The sequence below is a fragment of the Carassius gibelio genome, chromosome B5 (genome assembly GCF_023724105.1).
Source record: "Carassius gibelio isolate Cgi1373 ecotype wild population from Czech Republic chromosome B5, carGib1.2-hapl.c, whole genome shotgun sequence".
Taxonomy (NCBI): domain Eukaryota; kingdom Metazoa; phylum Chordata; class Actinopteri; order Cypriniformes; family Cyprinidae; genus Carassius; species Carassius gibelio.
Window position 1 is genome coordinate 25,837,245 of NC_068400.1, and position 19,358 is coordinate 25,856,602.

The 19,358-nt window shown below is 36.9% G+C and overlaps 1 protein-coding gene across 4 annotated transcripts in view; it reads left to right on the plus strand.

The window, feature by feature from the left end:
- The window catches only part of LOC127958168 (multiple C2 and transmembrane domain-containing protein 1), a 149,027-nt gene that overhangs the window by 76,596 nt on the left and 53,073 nt on the right, over positions 1 to 19,358 (plus strand). For all 4 annotated transcript variants that reach the window (XM_052556969.1, XM_052556970.1, XM_052556971.1 and 1 more), the window contains exons 3-9: positions 6,474 to 6,616; positions 6,784 to 6,863; positions 7,087 to 7,198; positions 8,574 to 8,612; positions 11,911 to 12,075; positions 12,178 to 12,308; positions 15,044 to 15,230. In XM_052556969.1, coding sequence (XP_052412929.1) covers positions 6,474 to 6,616; positions 6,784 to 6,863; positions 7,087 to 7,198; positions 8,574 to 8,612; positions 11,911 to 12,075; positions 12,178 to 12,308; positions 15,044 to 15,230 — 857 coding nt within the window. The remainder of the gene's footprint in view (positions 1 to 6,473; positions 6,617 to 6,783; positions 6,864 to 7,086; positions 7,199 to 8,573; positions 8,613 to 11,910; positions 12,076 to 12,177; positions 12,309 to 15,043; positions 15,231 to 19,358) is intronic.

A 19,358-nucleotide genomic window follows, 5' to 3' on the forward strand; every position in this document is an offset into this window, starting at 1 on the left:
AGTTAAAAAATATTGCTTTATGTTATGATAATTCTCTGTAGCATGTTTTTCAGAGAATAAGTTAATATGGCTACTTTCATACTTTGAAAGTTACATCAGTTTTTGGAACTGATAATCGAGTTTATTCATCCATAAACAAACGGGGGAATGTCACATAACCTACTTTCTGAAGTACCCCACAGGTTATCATACAAAATTTGGGCTAAACAAAACAAGATAATGCATTTATCAACATCACACTTCCCCTTGGGGGCTAGATGGCTTATAAGGCTGTTCATGCAAGGAAATAGATCTAGACTGTGAGTCTTTGAGAAAGCACGACCTGATCATCAGGTTCCTGAGGGGTGTGAGGAGACTAAATCCTCCTTGCCCTAACCCCATACTATACCATCTTAGGATCTTCCTCTGGTATTAATCTACTTACAGCCTTATTGTATTTATTTGTATTAGAAATGAAAAGATTAGAAATGTTAATCAAATGAATTACATTATTGTGCTAGTTGGGTATAAAGCATTGAAGGGTTAGTTCACCCCAAAATGAAAATTCTGTCATAAATTACTCATCCTCATGTTGTTCCTAACCCGTTAAGTCCATCGTTCATCTTCAGAACACAAATTAAGGTATTTTTGATGAAAACCGAGATCTTTCTGTGCACAAAGAAAACAAAAATAACGACTTTATTCAACAATTAAAAGTAGAGGAATGCACACGCATGTGCCGTGGTACTTTTATGTCAATGACTGATGGAAGAGAAAAAAAAATGTTTAATCAAGTTTATATTATTGTTTTCTTTGCACAAAAAAGTATTCTCGTAGCTTCATAACATTACGGTTGAACCACTGATGGACCATTTTAATGATGTCCTTGCTACGTTTCTGGGCCTTGAACATACTAGTCATGTTGTTCTCTATGCAGGGTCAGAAAGCTCTCGGGTTTCATCAAAAATAACTTGTGTTGAAGATACTGTAAGTGAAGGTCTTCTGAAGGTTTGGAACAACATGAGGGCAAGTAATTAATGGCAGAATTTTCATTTTTTGGATGAACTATTCCTTTAAATACAAATAATGATATTGAAATACAACACACACGTTTATATATTCAAGTCACATTTTCTATATTCAGCAGTTTACATGACAAACATAATAATGTAATTCATTTGTTTTCTCTGCATCGGTTTCTTTGTTTGCTATAGGGGCAAATTCAGCTGATTTGAATGTTTAAGTGGCCCAGTGATATTCAGACTGTAAACAGCAGTCACAATCATGACTTGAAACACTTTATGTATTTTATAAAACAACTATATAGATTATATAGACTATATAACAACTATAAGAACATTTAATTCTCATGGTCTTTGAATTCTTTGAGTTATGGTAAATTTAAGGGTGCTTTCGCACCTGCCTCATTTAGTTGGGTTGAATCGTACCAGAGTTCGTTTCCCCCTTTGGTGCGGTTCGTTTGGGCAGGTGTGAAAGCAGCAATCGCACTCGGGTGCGCACCAAAGGCGGACCAAACAAGCGTACCGAGACCTGCTTGAAGAGGTGGTCTCCGTACGCTTTCAAACTAACTCTGGAGTGATTAGTTTGTGGTGAGAACGTGATCCGACCTCGAACAGACCAAACTGCAAAAAAGTACTGAACATTTTTGGACTAAACCAGCTGCCGTAGTTAGCTGCGCTGTGCATTATGGGATGAGGAAGTGTTTGTTGACAGTTTGCACTTTAGCATGGCAGCTCGTGGACAAACTTGGAGTAGTGATGAGGTGCGGAGCCTCATAGAAATTTGGTCAGATGACCATGAGCATGTCAGAGTTAAGAAGAATTAATGCACACCTCCGCTTGAAGTTACGAGCGATGCCCGCTCGCCGTTTGCAGTGCATTAGAACATTGTTTTCAAGCCGCATCAGCACTTCATTATAGAAATGTATTGTTTGCATATTGTGGTGTATACAAACAATGTAATAGATTATGGCCAGGGACAAAACCAGCTCGCACAGTCGTCTCTCCATAGTTGTGTTGTCTCCGTGTTGTTTGCTGGCTTTTCCTCTAATGTTGGAATTTTCCCGCACGTAAATTCTGACCAATTTAAAAGCAGTTTAGGAAAAACGTCATGGTCAATGAGTGAGGTTGATGTTGTCATGTGACTGCATTTTGGTTAGTTTCAACTGGTTCAGACCAAAGCAATCAGTGTGGTGTGAAAAGGAACCAAAAAAGCTGAAAACTGCTACAATGTATAATTGTTTGCCCTTGGTTGGGACAAAATGAACCAAACTAGAGATGTGAAAGCACCCTTAGTAATCTGTTTTAGTCTTATCAAAGTGCTGACATTGACACTGTGACAAAAAAAAATCAGTATGAATTTGAATTGACTTATGATAATAAAAACTTAGTTAAACCAAATCTCTACACAAAACACTAAATTAAGCCACTAAAAGCATATTGGATGAGAAATGCATTTAAAAATAAAATGTATTTGGGTTGTTCTATTTTTATTGAAAAGAAAGTGGAGGAAACAACAGGAAGAATCCAAATGGGGGGAAAACAGCTTAAACCAATGAAGGCTTAAACAATTAGTGTGATTTAAGATGTATTTTAGAGCAGGGTTAGGGTCAAGAAATTACATTGACTGGTTTTGTAGTCAGGTCATCCTCTTTAGCAAACAATCAATACAATAATCCACTGTTCCACTTTTCCTTGGTTTCTGGCCAAGAAATTAGTCTTCAGTTTCAAACTGTCAAGCCTTTTAGATTGACAGTGGCACAAGTTTTATAGGTCCATAAAAATGCAGTTGGAGAGCAATGTGCAGGTGTCTAATGTACATATTGCAGAGGAGGTATCGCTCACCGCAGTCATACACAGTACCTCATTCAATCAAACCATCTATTTATCCTTCGGTGAACAGATCTCTCTGAGCAGCTCTACGTCCTGCTCACTCAAGTGCTGTGGAGGGCAGTTTGATTAATGTGATGGTCAATGCACTATGGGAAAGTCCCCTATTCTGTGCATCTTTCACTGTGGCTTATGAGAAATAATTTCTGACCACAGATTTGACTGGTTTTAGTCGAATGATGAATGTCTTTCATTTCTTATAATGCTGAACGCTGTGCTGCAAGATGGCTGTCAAGGGCAGAAATGTGGCATTCATCAGACCCTCAGTTTATGTGTCAGCATTTTCCCCCAAGCCTTTTTCCACCACAGACAGTTTCATCTTTGGTCTTCTTTGGTTTTCATTCCTTTATCCTGAAGTAAAGACATGAAAATAAACGGTCTTCTTTCAGCTATCTCTCATGGTGCACCGACATAATTCACAGCTGGGCATCAACATCCAGAGGCAAACAGATTGCTTAACCAGAGCCATTATCTAGAGTCACTGACTCCTCTTGAATTTGAATGCAGTTGTTTTGTATTATTTAGATGAATGACCCAGTGGTTGAACGAACATTAGGATTGACTTTAGGAGTGGATGAATAGGAAAATAACAACCCATCTTGGTAAACCTGCATCTCATGAATGAAGGAATGCATTTAAGTGGTATATAAAGACAAATTAGTTATTAGAACTAAAGCCTGTGGAGATTTGCATTAAGAGGTTTGCTTACCTGAAGCTTTCTTTTCACGTGTGTATGTGAATGTTTTACTTTTTTGGATGCATGTGGACACTGACAGTGCTGAGGATTCAGCATGCTGTGATACAGATCTACAGGAGATGATTTGCATTGAGAGTTTCACACTGCAGAGGTGTTGAATGGGGAGTCTCTTTCAGTGAGCTGATGTAACTGAAGTGATTGCTTATGGAGTTGTCGTTTGCCACTCCTAATATGCCCACACCAACACTATTCTCATTTATATCACATATTCCAGTCTGGAGATGAGTGTGTTGATATAGATACCTATTTTAAAGGGACAGTTCACCCAAAAACTCACACACCAAACTTCTATGCTTGTCTTTTCTCTGTGGAAATGAAAGAAGAATGTTGGTAACCTAATGGTGTGTTCATACCAGACGCGAAAGAAGTGCTAAGCGCAGGTGATTTACATGTTAAGTCAATGCAAAGACATGATAGACATCCTGCGATGTGATTAACACAAATGAGGTGGCGTGAATGAGGTGATTCACGCAAATTGAGCGTTTCGGGTGTTTGATGCGCGTAACGCATGAATCCTGCCAGTTCTATCTGAACTTTGGTGAAAATTCGCACCGCGTTAACCAATCAGGAGCTTCCTCTAGTAGTGACGTGATTACGACGTAGCGAGCGGAGACAGAAATCCGAAAGCAACAATGGAGGACAAAATCATCGTTGCTGTATGTGGATACCTGGAGCCGTACAATACATCTTCATACTTTTATAGAAACAGGACCGGATATATGTGTAATCTCCCGTGGACGGGATGCAAGTCTTGGCTACTGCAATTTAGTCGAGATCAGGTGGAGCTGTTCGTCTCCGAAATCGGCGAAACACATTTTTAAATAGGCGCCTTATAAATAAACCGCATATTTGAGTTTTAAAAAACGACATTCTCGCCTGAAATACTTCTAAAACTTAAGTTTCATAACATAACACGATAACAGTAATATTTTTTAAATTACCCAAATAAATGATGGTTGAAATCACAATGCTGTGTGAACTCAACCAATCAGAAGCCCCTCCCATGATGCGAATTTGCATCTGTTGTGAAGTGTTTCACGCGACAATGAAGCGAATTTCACGCGCCGATGGAGCGAATAAACTCAAAATGTTCAAGCGTCCAACTACGCATGAATAGTGCGATTTATTCGCGCAAGCTGCATCTGGTGTGAACGGCCCATAACAGTTTCAGATCCCATTGACTTTTTCAGTATTATTATTATTAATGTAATATAAAAGTTAATAGTGACCATGGGCTTCAAAAAATGACAAAACATACCATTAAATTTTCAAATGTGACTTTATAGACATAATAATGTCATCTGCTTCAAATCTCATTCTTGTTCACACACAGTACAATTTATTCTAATAATGAGTCAATGGTAAATTAATAATAATCTGCCAAATTTGATTATGCATATGTGAAACTTGAATCTGGTCTTTTTCTCACACAAAGCTATTGTATACTAATGTAGCGTCATGTTTACTATTTTTATCGCTAACACTGGATCGTGCATCTCTGCACAGAGATGCAAAGTCAGGTTTCTGCAGAGCAGAGCATGAGCTGAATTTAAACATTATGTAGTTGATTTCCGGAAAAAAACCCATTTAATTTAGTCAAAATATTGACATTTCCCCTGGCATTGATGTTTGTCTTTGTCAACATAATGAGATCTAAGGGACCACTTACAAGAGTGGCTCCATTCCGGATACTGGGTTTATTGTGGTTTGGCACAACAGATTCATCCATTGATCCACTGATTTTTTGCATTTTCGGCACACAATGTTATTTATAATTGTTACAGCATCATTTGCATCTGAATAATTTCTTGATGAATTGATCAAGATACAGTGTTATGACATTTTTCTATATTTCAGTTTGTTTTAAATGCAAATGCTTATTTATTAATGAAAAAAAGTTTATAAATGTTGCTTCTCATTTATTTGTAAAGAATAATGATTTGATATAAAACCACATGCCTTCCTCAGATATTATGCTACAGTATGTTTCTTCATGTCTCAGAGTACTATAATGGTTCCTGATCCACTGCAGATAGAGCAGGTCAGGTGACATGCAGGGCTCTGTGCAAATTTTCCCCTTAACACACAGTGACATCTAGTGCTCTCCTTTAGGAACTGTACTATATTAAACTGCCAACTAATTGAGTCAAATGTCAGGATGTTGCTTAGGCAATTTCAGGAGCTAGTCACATCTAACATTGTGGAAACCCACACACATTCAGTGTTATAATATGCCCTGGACAGTAGTTGTTCTCTCTGTTGAGTCTTGTTATTTTGTCAGGGTATATAATGAGGCTCTGTCATGTTGATTATTACTCATTAGTATATTTGTTTGTTTATGGATGTGCTCACTGTATTCAGACTGCCCTTGGCTTCACACAGCACACTCATCCTCTCTCACTTTAGTGCTTGAGCCAATAAGGGCTGACAGTTAAGGTCACATGACCCAAGTCTCTTTGTCTCCACTCTTTCAGACCCACACCATAGACAACTACTCCATGAGACAGAAAAAGCCCTACAAAGAGAGAAAGTTTCTAGATAATGAATATGTGCATATTTTCAAAATTTTTTTTTTTTTTTTTTTTTTTTGCATCATCTCAGTCTGAGATCATTATATAACTAGATGATGTAGGATTTTAAGTACTGTAGATACCAGAATAGCTGTGTAGAAATAGTTTTTAGTTTTTTTTTTTTTTTTTTTTAAAGGGTTTTGAAAGCACTCTTTATTATAAACTGAGCTGGTCTAATTTTGTACAAGAAACTTTATTTACCCAATTTTCTCTTGAAAAAAAGTGTAAATGTATTGTGCATTTTTGTTGCATTTACAGGGACCAGTGACCCATATGTGAAGTTTAAAATCGCAGGGAAGGAGGTTTTCCGCAGCAAAACGATCCATAAGAACCTGAACCCAGTATGGGATGAGAAAGTCAGTCTGCTGGTGGAGAGTTTGAGAGAGCCACTCTACGTGAAGGTAAATGAGTGTAAATGTAGTCAGAGTGCTTTGTTCCAGTCATTAAATTGACTTTTAATGGCTGCTTAGTCATTAGTGATTTAAAGAGTCTATCTAATGTATTCTAATTTTACAGTTTGTTGTGTGAAATGACATGCCTTACTGTTGGGCGTTTCTTTCTTCTACAGGTCTTTGACTATGACTTTGGGCTGCAGGATGACTTTATGGGCTCTGCATATCTCTATTTAGAATCCCTGGAGCACCAAAGGTCTTCTGATGCTTTGTGACACATTGATGAATCGGAAACACTATCTCAAGTGTCATAATATCAATTCATTTACCTTGACACTGCTGCCCCCTAGTGTTTTTTAATATACTGTATATGTACAAACATACAAATGCTGAGAAATGTAAGAACTGAAGAATTGATGTAAGAATTGAGCATGGCAGGATTGTGGTTGTTCATGCTGTAGGTTCCCTCTCTCTTTTAGGAACTTGGATGTGACCCTTGACCTCAAAGATCCCCACTATCCCAACCATGACCTGGGTACACTGGAGCTGGCAGTCACACTTATTCCAAAAGAGGGAGACTTCAGGGAAGCAGTGAGTTTTTTTTTTTTATATATAGATATAATTTATTTATCTCTTTTTCAAGCTGATGTATTTGAACTGTGAGTATGAAGTGGAGGTGTGAGATGTGCTGCCGATTGTGGTTTCATACAAATGTATAAAAACTCAATGAACTGTACATTTGTTTTCCTTTTGATTACTGTATAATCAAATACTTCAGGTCTTAAACACCAAGAAAATTTACTCTTATCCAACTCTTATTGATTCCAAACAAGTATGGTAAAACCATGGAAATGTATTGGTTAAGAGTTGTGGGAGCTCTTTATCAAATAACTTTTTTTTATTTAATCTAGTGCTTTCTGTGATTTACACGTAAAAGTTTGAGTTTGGGGTCAGTGTTTTTTTTTTTTTTTTTGACCCAAAGTTTCAAACAGTAGAATGGGGTTTTATATGGCTTCATATACTGTATGTCACCCATCTTACTGCAGTACAGAAGACTCCAAATGCATTCTTCTCTGGGCTGGATGAGCCAGTGTCTGAAAATAAGTCCAGTTATCCATTAGTCAGCTAGTGTCCTAGCAAACTCACCCTAACTTTACTTTAAGTGTTATGCAGTCATATGTCACATTTTTGCATTCAGTGATGCCCAGGATGCAAGAGTTATTATTGCTCAGCATGTATAAAGCATTTCTGGAAAATGTAACTATGCACAAAGTGTACCACGGGCAGTACGTTGGAACGCTAACAGGGTAACAAGCTCTTATAAAGATCTGCATCAGAAGAAAACATACAGTATATTAGTAACTTTAGCTCTGAAGTCTGAAGCTGCTTCCTCAGGAAAGATTATCATTCCCACATGTATTAAGTCTTGTCAGTTGAAATAATAGAAATAATGAGTGGAGAAAGAGATGTTAAATATGAATATATTCTTTTTGGTTCCTTTATTACGCCAGAAATGTAATGTCAAGCTGAAAACATTGCATTGTGGGACACATACTGCATGATGGGCACATTAAACATGCTACAGTATACTACAGAAAAAAGTGGAGTGTTATATAATGCAAGATATAGGCTTAGACTTCTTTAAAAAGTCTCTTGATAAACAACATTTACTGACTGTATGATCCAGTCACTTATAACACCTCTATAGATACGGTATGTGTGAGTGTGCCTGTGTATCTTTGTGTTAGTGAACTAACAAAGCTTTGAGTGATATTTTCTTTGTTTGTGTGTGATTTAGTGATTTTATTAACTTCTAATGGCTGCCCCCAAGCATAGCTTCCCCAGGCTGCCTCCTTATGCCCCCTTGACTCTTCTGAACAGTATCCAGACAGGATGTCAGGTTCACCTCTAACACCCTGTTAGAGAAGGCAAGGGGTTGCTTTATAACGCTTTGTCTCATTCACAGACCATGCTTATGAGAAGGAGCTGGAAACGATCCAGTAAGGTAATAACAGCATGTCCCACCTGATCCCCGCCTTCTGCAGTTCTCTGCTCAGGCTGAAGGGGGCCGTGATCCCAAGCCATTTTCCTTTTTTCCCCCTCACTTACCTTTTTTGTTTCAGTCGTAATATCTTTATTACGAAAATAATAGCTTTATTTTCAATGTGCTGCAATATACAGGGTGAGAAACACTGTCATCTAGTGTACAAATAAGAAAATGGACCTTTGTCAAGTTCAGGGCACCGATTTTTGTCCTGCCTTTAAGGCTGAAATTAGCAATCAGTTCCACATACAAATTCAGGGCCAGAGTTTCCTTTGTGTATTGCAGCAATTGAATGAGAAAATAAAGCATACTCTGTTCTTGTCATCTTCATACTGCATCGACTGCACGGTGCATGTGCTGCAGTGTTCTGTCTGCAGATTTTGCACTTTATTGTTGAAGTCAAACGGGATGTGATCAGAGCAACCGCTTATATAACTTGCTGATTTTGCATATGTAAAACTATGTGTACACAATAGCATGAAAATGATGCATATTTGACCTAATTTGAAGCATAATTATTTTATTTTATTTTATGGTATTGTAGCATATTTTTGTGGTGGATTTGTTTTTGTTATTATTATTATTATTTAACAAATTTGCTGCTGTTTATTTCAATGCTTTATCCATCCATCCAAGTGACAATGTTGATTTCTGAATTTGATATTTTTGTGTAATATATTTATTATATAAATTTAGTTATTATCATTAACTAAAACAGAAACCACTAAATCTTATTAATTCTGTTAATTGAAATAAAGCTCAAATAAAATAAAATATAAACATTAGATAAAAAACGTGGCAAGTAAATGAAATAAATTTAAGTTGAAGCACTTAAATTGCTACCTGGAAATAAATAAAATAAAACTGGACTAAAACTAAAACATAATGAAATAAACATGCATTTATATAAAAAAGTAATATAAAACAATATATGTTAAATGAGAATAGCACATCAAATGGAATATTACATTAAAATGAAACTGTAAATATAAAGATAATATATTTTTAAAATAATAATAAAAGCTATAAATATTTGAATAAATAGATTTAATAGTAAATATTTCAAATAATTCTTAAAAAAGCAGGTAACTTACAGTAGCAATCTAATTCCTCTACTTTTTTGTTTGAGACTTTTTTTTTTAATGTTAAACTGTTCCTCATTAACCTCACTATTAATCTATAAATTGAAGTTCTGTTAGAATTATTTTTTCTTCCATATGTTGCGAATGGATTGTTTTGTATGAAAGTGGCATGCTGGTCTGGGACGGGAATAACATACTACTCTCTTTGTCTCTGGTTCATGCATGCATGTGTACAGCAGACCTCTCTGTTGTCTACTAAGTGAAAGTCCTAGTTTCAATGGTAATTTGTGGTCTTCAAGTGGAGTCCCAGTATAAGACATTTCTAACACGCAACCTAGTTGCATTGATTTGCACTATTCAAGAGAACAAATGCCTCAGTTGCTTGTCCCAGCAGAGGTCAAGCAACTCCTGTTTTGTTTTGGCTAATGTTGGAGCCCAACTTTTTTAGAGAGGCCCAGAAACATGAAAGTGGCTCTTCAGCATGTGATTGAGGACGTCCTGCTGAAAGGCTTACCCCACCCAAGCCTTTGAAGCTCCAAAGTGGGCCATGTCGGCTGGGTCTCGGGAATACTGTAACAGCGCTAGGATAACTACTTTTACACCGCTCACAGTGCACACTTGGGTGTCTCTTCTATTTATACCCCATATATCTGTTTCATTTCCAAAATACTGTAAACGATGAGCTCTGTAGATGCAAATCAAGTGGGATTTGTAATTGATACATCTCCTAAATTAAAACTTCTGCTATGATATATAAATATATAAATAAAACTTAACCCTGAAGTGCATGGAAGAACAACATTAAAGCTTCTGCATCTATTTTCTTAATCTACTTCATTTTTTTAAATACTTTCATCTCTTAACCATTATGTTACTGAGAAAGCGTAGCCTTTTTTAAGTCACAATTAACATCAGAACAAAACGAGCTTCTTTTGGTCATCATCTCATGGTCAAAGATCACATTAGAGCTCTGGATGCTCATGTTAACCCTCATTTTACAGTGTACAGTCAGAGTAACTAATATCTGGAGAGAACGTCATTAGCTGCCTGCATTTAACATCAAAACTGTGTTTTTTTCAGCACAGGTTTGCTCAGAGTTCAATGAATATGCATTTTAATCAAGAAACACAGTAATAAACACTCCAAATGAAGCACGGAGATATCTATTAAAATAGTTTGTTTCAGTCCTCAGTTATCTGATGCTAAAAGACTGCATTAGTCTGCATACAGTATATACAATTCTTATAGATAATAAACATATATATTACTAATTAGAAAATTCCTTGTTGCTTGATAAATGCATGGTCATAAAATTAATACTATAATGTTAGCATTTGCTGTACTACATTCATTCTTTAAAAAACAAACAAGAGCATCATTTTTTATTCTGCAATATATATTTTCATTTGTAATTTGATGTTGTCAAATGTGACCTTAAACAGGTCTTCATGAGATTCACCCTATTCCACAATCTTAGAAGGGGTTTAGTAGATTTTTGCTGTTTATTTCATAGATTGCTGTTCAAAAGTTTAGGGTCAGTGAGATTTTATTGAGGATGAATTAAATTGATCAAACGTGACAGTAAAGACATTTGTTCTGTTTAACAAAAATGCTGTTCTTTTGTACTTTCTATTCATCAAAGAATTCATAAAAAAATATACATCATGTTTTCAGTATTGATAATAAAAAATATTTAAAAAAGTACTAAATCAGCATATTAGAATGATTTCTGAAGGATCATATGACGCTGAAGATTGGAGCAATGACTGCTGAAAATTCAGCTTTGCCATTTTAATATGTTACATTATTTTCAATGTTAGTTATATTTCACATTATTTCTGTCTTTACTGCATTTTGGATCAAATAAATGTTCAAAAGAGATGTTAAAAACATTTAAAAATCTTACTGACCCCAAAATTTGACACAGTAGTGTATATTCATGTTTTACTCATGGAAAGATACCGTCGACACACTGTTGTCTGTGTTTGTCTCTGTCTTTGCAGTGTCGTCACTCTCTGTGTGTATGTTGTCCTTGCATACTGCGTCCCTAAAATATGTGTCTTCCATGTTGCTGTTTTCGAATCAAATTTCTGACCACAGACACACTGACGTTCTGGCTGGATTGTATCTTGCCTGATGTGAGTGTGTGTATGGGTGTGTGTTTTTGTCAAATGCAGCATCAGAGTCTGAGGTTATCAGACGTTCACAGAAAGGCTCAGCTGTGGAGAGGCATTGTTAGCATCAGCCTCATCGAGGCCTGTGACCTTCAGCCTATGGACGCCAATGGCCTTAGTGACCCTTATGTCAAATTCAGAATGGGACATCAAAAGTACAGAAGTAAGGTATGGTCCACATGAGCTTTCTTCAAGTTACTTGTTCATTTGGGACTTTCTCTTTCACGCAAGGTCAATTCTGATCAAGTGTTCTTCTTTCCTTCTTTGCAGACAATACCAAAAACACTAAACCCCCAGTGGAGAGAGCAGTTTGACTTCCACCTGTATGATGAACAGGGGGGTTTCATTGACATCACCGTCTGGGACAAAGATGCAGGGAAGAAAGATGACTTTATGGGCAGGTTTGTCATGCACTTGACTCTTTTTGTGTTATTCTCACACTCTCATAGTCTGATCTGATTAACATTTACATTACATTTACATTTAATCATTTAGCAGACGGTGTCATCCAAAAGTATTACAAATGAGGACAATAGAAGCAATCTTACAACAAACGAGCAATAATACCTACAGTAAATGCTGTGACAAGTCTCTTTTCTTTATAATAAATATTATAATAAAATATAATAATAATAATAAAATAATAGAGAACACTAGTGTTAGAGGGTCATTTTATATAATGAAAACAATTAGACAATGCTAGTGAGTTGATTTGATTATTTATGGCTCATAATCACTGTAGTTTTTTGGCAACATGAGAATATGATATTCTCTACAGTTATAGGGCGTGAATATGATTTTTCAATGATTTTTCAAAACATGTATACAGATATATATATATATATATATATATATATATATATATATATATATATATATATATATATATATATATATATATATATATATATATATATATATAAAAATTAGGCTAAATTTAAACAAAATCCGTTTCAAATAAACAGTTTTCTTTTCAACATTTTATTTGTTAAAGAATCCTGAAAACATTTAGAACAGTTTCTAAAAACATAATAAGCAGCACAATCGTTTTTAGCATAATACCTCTAGCTACTACAACTTTATAATAATAATAGTGACAATAATAACTCAGGTAGTGTATATCAGTATAAGATTATGTTGGAACTGTATATATATATATATATATATATATATATATATATATATATATATATATATATATATATATATATATTGAAATTGTTCCGGTAATGTCAAGCTCGGAAATGTTTGACTTTAATATTATAATATTTGTAGGTCTTAATTTTCAAAGTGTTTTTCATAGCCAATTACTGATGCAAAATAAGCCCTGACAATGTATTAAGGAACTTAAAAGAAAAAACTACTTTCCAGATAAACACATGCATAGACACAAAATATATATGTATTTTTATTAGAGACAACACAGTGATCTGAGATACAGTTTACCCGTCACTTATATACAATATATAATTTGACTGCAAAATTATGTGATTGACCAATTACAAGTATAACACTGTTAAATAACAGATTTGCTGTGCGTTATGTTGCAGCTAAAGTCCTTCATTCTTCAAACGGTCCTCTCATAGACAGTTCCTGTGTGTGTGAGAGAGAAAGAGAATCACAGCCTCTGACAAAACCCCATTAGGAGTGATTGACAGTAGAGTTAATGGCTGTACGGTGCGGGAATGAGGCAGTGGAGTTTACTTAGTTTCCTGTCTGTCCCCTACACCAGTTCTCCTGTTCATAGAGGAGGCATGTCAGAATCAGTCGGGTGGCATTCTTGTAATTGGCTATTTCCCTCTGTTAAATGCTCATCTACTTGAGTCCTCTCTGACCATGAGCTGTCCAGCCTGCCCCAGCACTGATCTCCACATTAGTTACTCCATTCAGGACCAATTGAAGCTTTCAGTACCTGCATGGTGTTCCTGTAGAGAAGAACAGTTATTCAGCTGTTCTATCTCTCATGGTTTCTTTCTGCCTCATGCACTTGGTTTTTCTTCTTTGTTGTTACTATTGGGAAGTTGAAAAAACAAAAAAGTCTTTCTTTTTTTTTTTTTTTAAAGATATTTAACTGTAACAGGATTGCTTTACCTATTATTATTAAGAGTAGTCACTTATTACTATATGTCTCATTTACAGTTCCAACATAATCTTATACTGATATACACTACCTGAATTATTATTGTCACTATTATTATTATAAAGTTGTAGTAGTTAGAGATATATTGCTGAAAACGATTGTGCTGTTTATTATGTTTGTAGAAACTGTTCTAAATGTTTTCAGGATTCTTTAACAAATAGAAAGTTGAAAAGAACATTGTTTTTTTTAAACGGATTTCGTTTAAATTGAGCCTAATTTAGTCTGTTCTTGCTGAGTAAAAATATGAATTCAGTCAATTCAATAAATAAATAATAAATACAATTCCAGTTTTGACTTGGAAATGAGCAAAATATTTACTCTTGTCTTGAATGAATACGTAATGCAGATCTTTTATCAAAACAGCCAGAAGTCACATAAAAATATTCATACAAACTAATTTAATAACTGATCATAAATATTTATGAGCAAAGTAGTGTTGTGGCGATCAGCTGCTTCCTCGACTAAAAAGATACTTGTCATGTCCACTACACATTTTGGTGTAATAATCACCATTAAACTTCACATTTACGGAGTGCTTGAGTTTGTTGTGCTGACGTTTTTAACACAACCAACGTAGTATAGTTGTTTACAGAGGAGATGAGAGTCAGTGAAGAGCTTAAAATCAAAAAAGAGATCAAAGTGTAATTTTGTCAAATTATACTAAAAGTTTAAAAAATAACTTTTGCTAGCAATAATAGAATAATAGAAAAGGTGGCAGATGTTTTATAAGAGAAATATATTTTCCGTCACAATATGAATGTTTTGAGTTGTGAAGCAAATGCTATTTGTTTATGACAGTTCAAGATAACAAAATAATGACAGAAATGTAATTTTGAAATGTCCACAGGGTCAGAAGTGCCCGCAGTTAAAGAAAGCCCCAATCATTGAGCTTTTTTTTTCCCCTCTTTTCTCTTTTCTGCTGTGTCTTTCTTTTGTCATACATGTAATATCCTGTAAGACGACATGATGATGATGATGGTGTTGTGTGTATGTCAGGTGCCAGGTGGACCTCTCTGTTCTCTCAAAGGAGTGCACACACAGACTGGACGTGCCTCTGGAGGAGGGTGAAGGCACACTGGTGCTGCTGGTCACTCTCACAGCCTCCGCTGCCGTCTCCATCGCTGACCTGTCTGTCAACGCATTGGACGACCCCCACGAGAGGAAGGAGATTCTCCACAGATACGTAAGGACAATCTCTCATATTCAGAACACTTTGAATGCGCCTAAAATGCTAGGCATAGAAATGCTCATTAGCTCTGTACAAATCAGTGAGAGTTAGGGAGAGGAGATATCATTACTCAGTATTACCCTGAAAATGCAGGCTGGGTGTGAAGAGACCTTTCTTTAGTATAGCAAAGACTCTTGTTTTATTTTAAAACCAGGAGCAAGATCCAGGAAAGATGAATTCTTAACATTCTGCTTAACTGCTATATTCTAATTTTACACTCTAAGAAGAAACTTTTATATTCCCCACAAACAATTTTTTTTTTTTGGTCTTCCTAAATTGTTCTGAAAAACCGTAAAGAATTTGAATTTCTAAATGAAAATTTCATTAAAAATTCCTAAAAAATCCCAGAAGTAACTCTTTACTTAAAGCAAATTTATTATAATAGTTTTAATGCATTCATTAATTATGCCTTGTAATGCACTTTATAATGCATCGTACAGTCTCATGAATAATTGTTACTACAGTTAATACATTGTAACACTTATCAATGAATTGTTACACTATGCATTTTAAATTTAGTTATAATTATTTACGACAAGATATGATGTAATAAAATGCAAATTATGAATAATTGTAATGCATTACACCCTTTATAATGCATTATACATAAAGACTTTTAGTAAAGTGTTACTGGTGATTCATTTATTGGGATGGTTTAAATATTAAGCATCTCAAACACTTGCCAAATTTAATATATTTTATCTATTTAGGGATGTGCTTGAGTACTCTGAAGTGACACCAGTATTCGATAACATTAACAAATTGGTCATGATGATTATGCATGACATCACTTTTTGGTGAAATAGAGTTGCAAAAAATTTGTGCGGCATTAACAGGACTACCAAAAGATGACCTTTGAGGTCGTTTCCAATTGAGTTGTTTTCTGAATCTTCGACGAGAACCGTCATGTCAAATGTAGTGTTCTGATAAAGTACCGTATTGAAATGTTCTCTCTCAGTGTATATGTGGCTCATATGCATAGACGGAGCTGAACTGCGTTTCAGCTGGCGCCGGGTTCTCAGACCTGGCAGAACCTCAGCTATATGACCTCCTTTTGAAAAGCGCTCAACCTCTGGGGGCCAGAGATTGGTTCAGGCCTGTAGAGAGAAGGATCGGGCCTCCTCGCTCTCTGAGGAAAGGGAGAGAGGAGCTGATTGGGATAGAGAGCTGTGAAGGAGAGCAGTAGCGGGGGCTATGACAGGCTCTTTTCAGGCAGGGTGTGCTCTTGAAAGGCCCGGGCTGAAAGGAGCCCAGTGTCCCTATGCGGAGGCCTTTGGCCCATCATGGCCCCGAGGCCCTCCAGTCCTCACTCTAGCACAATGCTCTCAGTCTCTCGCTTTGTCTTTAGCCTGTTAACCCTTCGTTTGCCGCTATTTGCAGCTCTCCGCTACCTCTTTACATGCCAATAGTGAGGGACAGGGCTGAAACAAAAGGGCCACTTTTTGTTCGCACTCGATACAGCTGCTCTCGGGGGTAACGCAATAGAAGAAGCTCTTGAATTGTGACTGTTTTAAGAGCCCCAACATGTTTAGGTTTGCTCCTGCAGGCCCAGCGTGTTTCGCTAACCTGGTTCTTGGCGAAGCAAGTTTTTTCGAAATACTCTGCTCTAATTGAAGAGGAAAGTCGTGCTGGGAGGTATGTTTGATCTCTGGTTAAGTGCCGGTGGAAAACACTCCACAGGCCAAACGGCGGACAGGTGACCTACATAACCGTCCGTATAACGGGTTAGTGCCGTCGTGCTCTCCAACGCCACCTTTCCCCCCCACGTCCACTAGGGGGAGCTGTTGGACCAGAATTGAAAGGAGAAAATTCCGTCTTCCGACAAGAAAAGGAGGAAAGATGGGGTTCTGGTTGCTGAAATGGGAGGGGCTGGTGTGCAAAATGAAAAGAAAAGCTATTTCACCTTGCACAACACCAGTCTTTTTTTTGTGGTAAAGGATAGATTTTCCACTCCCTCGCTCCCCACCCGCTCCCCCACCTTGTACTATGCATCCAGGCATTCATTAGCACCCTAGCCTACAGTCCGATAGGGACAGATATGCTCAAGAGAAGATGGGGGGCTAAATGGAGGATGGGACAGTGGATTCCACAAAAAAGGACATTAATTTGTCCCTGCTATTAGCATATTCCCGGTTCCCTTCTTGACACCCGTTCACAGAAGGGAATTTAATAAATATGCACCTTATCAAGCGTGGCAGATAACAGAAAGTGCCAGTGTTAGTGCCGCACAATACACCTTAAACAGATTAGCTCGGGCAAGGTGGTGGTCCACGCATATGCAAGATAGACAGGTCAGTGCGAGAGCATGGGCTTCCAATGTTTTCCTCCTTTCTGTCGCCATATGATCAGCTGTCTAACTGAACTGCGGTGCAAAACGCCCATAACTAGTTATCAACGCTCTGTGTTAAAGTGCTAGGAGGCTGATGATGTCTTCTAAACAAATAAAGTGTTTAAGAGCAGGAGGGTTTTTTTAAGGGGGGGGGGGGGGGTGCTGAGGTATAGAGAAACTGCAGATGCTCCCAATTTAAACTGTGGATGTCCTCACTTGCCGGGGATGGGGGTTGCACAGAATGCAATTAAGTCTTTTAATGCAGCATTGCACCAGCCTCAGATACATCATTAAAGTGGAGGAGGCATATCAGATGACTTTCAGCACTTTGCATATTGGGTGTGTGGGCCCGGGAGCCTTGTCAAGGTGTGTTAATGGCAGAGAAATGAAGACGTCTGTTGTCGTCTACCTGTCATTCAGTACGTCATGTCACATCTCCAGCTCTTTTCATTTACTTCAAGAAAATTACATCTGCCTAAAGTTGAATAGGTTTTATTTTTCTGTGTGCGTACCAAAAATATGTGTAAGACTGGTAAAAACTAGTTAAACTTTACAGTATGGTTGTATGTGTGCAGTTAATTAAGGCAGTATTGTAGTAAAAAGGAACAATACTTGTACAGCATTATACAGAATGTGTTTATTTATTTACTTGACATAAAACTAGTAATTGATGAGCTAATAATTCAACTATCAATGAACAATATAATTAATAATAATAATAATACATCTATTCATGTTCATTAATTTATAATAATATAAAAATATACACTGACATGAATTTACAATGAACACTAGTATAATAGTAATAATAATAATAGCAATCATTTTTATTAAATTGATGTATTATGTCACATTAATAAATGTGAAATAATTAGTCACTATATAATGAAAAATGAAAAAGCCTTTGTTTTTCAGAAACATTTTAGTTCTTAAAACTCCTTTCTCTTCATAAATTTGCATTTAATCACATTCTTTTAGTCCTTCTCGATTTAAAAAAAAAAATGAAAAAGATAAGCCTCAAATATGATTGCATCTTTTTCGGAGCTCACGGATCTCAGTCTTTAAGCAGTTATTTCTCAATATTCCCTGAAAGGAGGACTGTATCAGCGCTTCACAGCTGTTGTTGTAAGCAGAGCGAAATTATGCATTTTAATAGTAGCCGGGCGTGTGCGGGCGACTCGTGTGTAATGGACGTTAATGGGCATCAGGGCCAGGGTGACCTCTGCTGAAGTGGAGGCGCACAGTTCCTCTCCGGTCCTGTCACTCGCTTCCAAATCAAAACGTGAACAAGTACAGCAATGTGTGTGTGTAAAGACGGGAAGTAGGAGGAAAAGAGTGAGAGAGCAGCAAAAGAGGGAGGCAGGGAAGAGGGGGGTGGAAGCTGTTAGCATTCCATTTTTATTATGACATTTCACAGTCATCCGATTTAATGTCCCCTGACCGGATTGTCCGGCTGGAGACGGTAGGCTTGAAATGTTATTTAGAGCATTGATAAAAGGTGAGCGCCTGCGAGATGACAGCGAGTCATAAGGCTCCGTGCGGTGACATTCATTTTCTCCACAACAGAGATGGAATAAGACGTCACGGTGACAAGCTGTCACTCAAGACACAGCCCCTCCATCTCACCCCTCCCCTTCTCTCCCTTTTCGGTCCCTACTGTCTGGTTGGGGGTTAGAAGGGGCTCTGTGTGTGTGTGTGTGTGCGCGCAAGAGTTTATGTGCTACCCCTTTCCAGTAATAGGACTAAACCGCTCT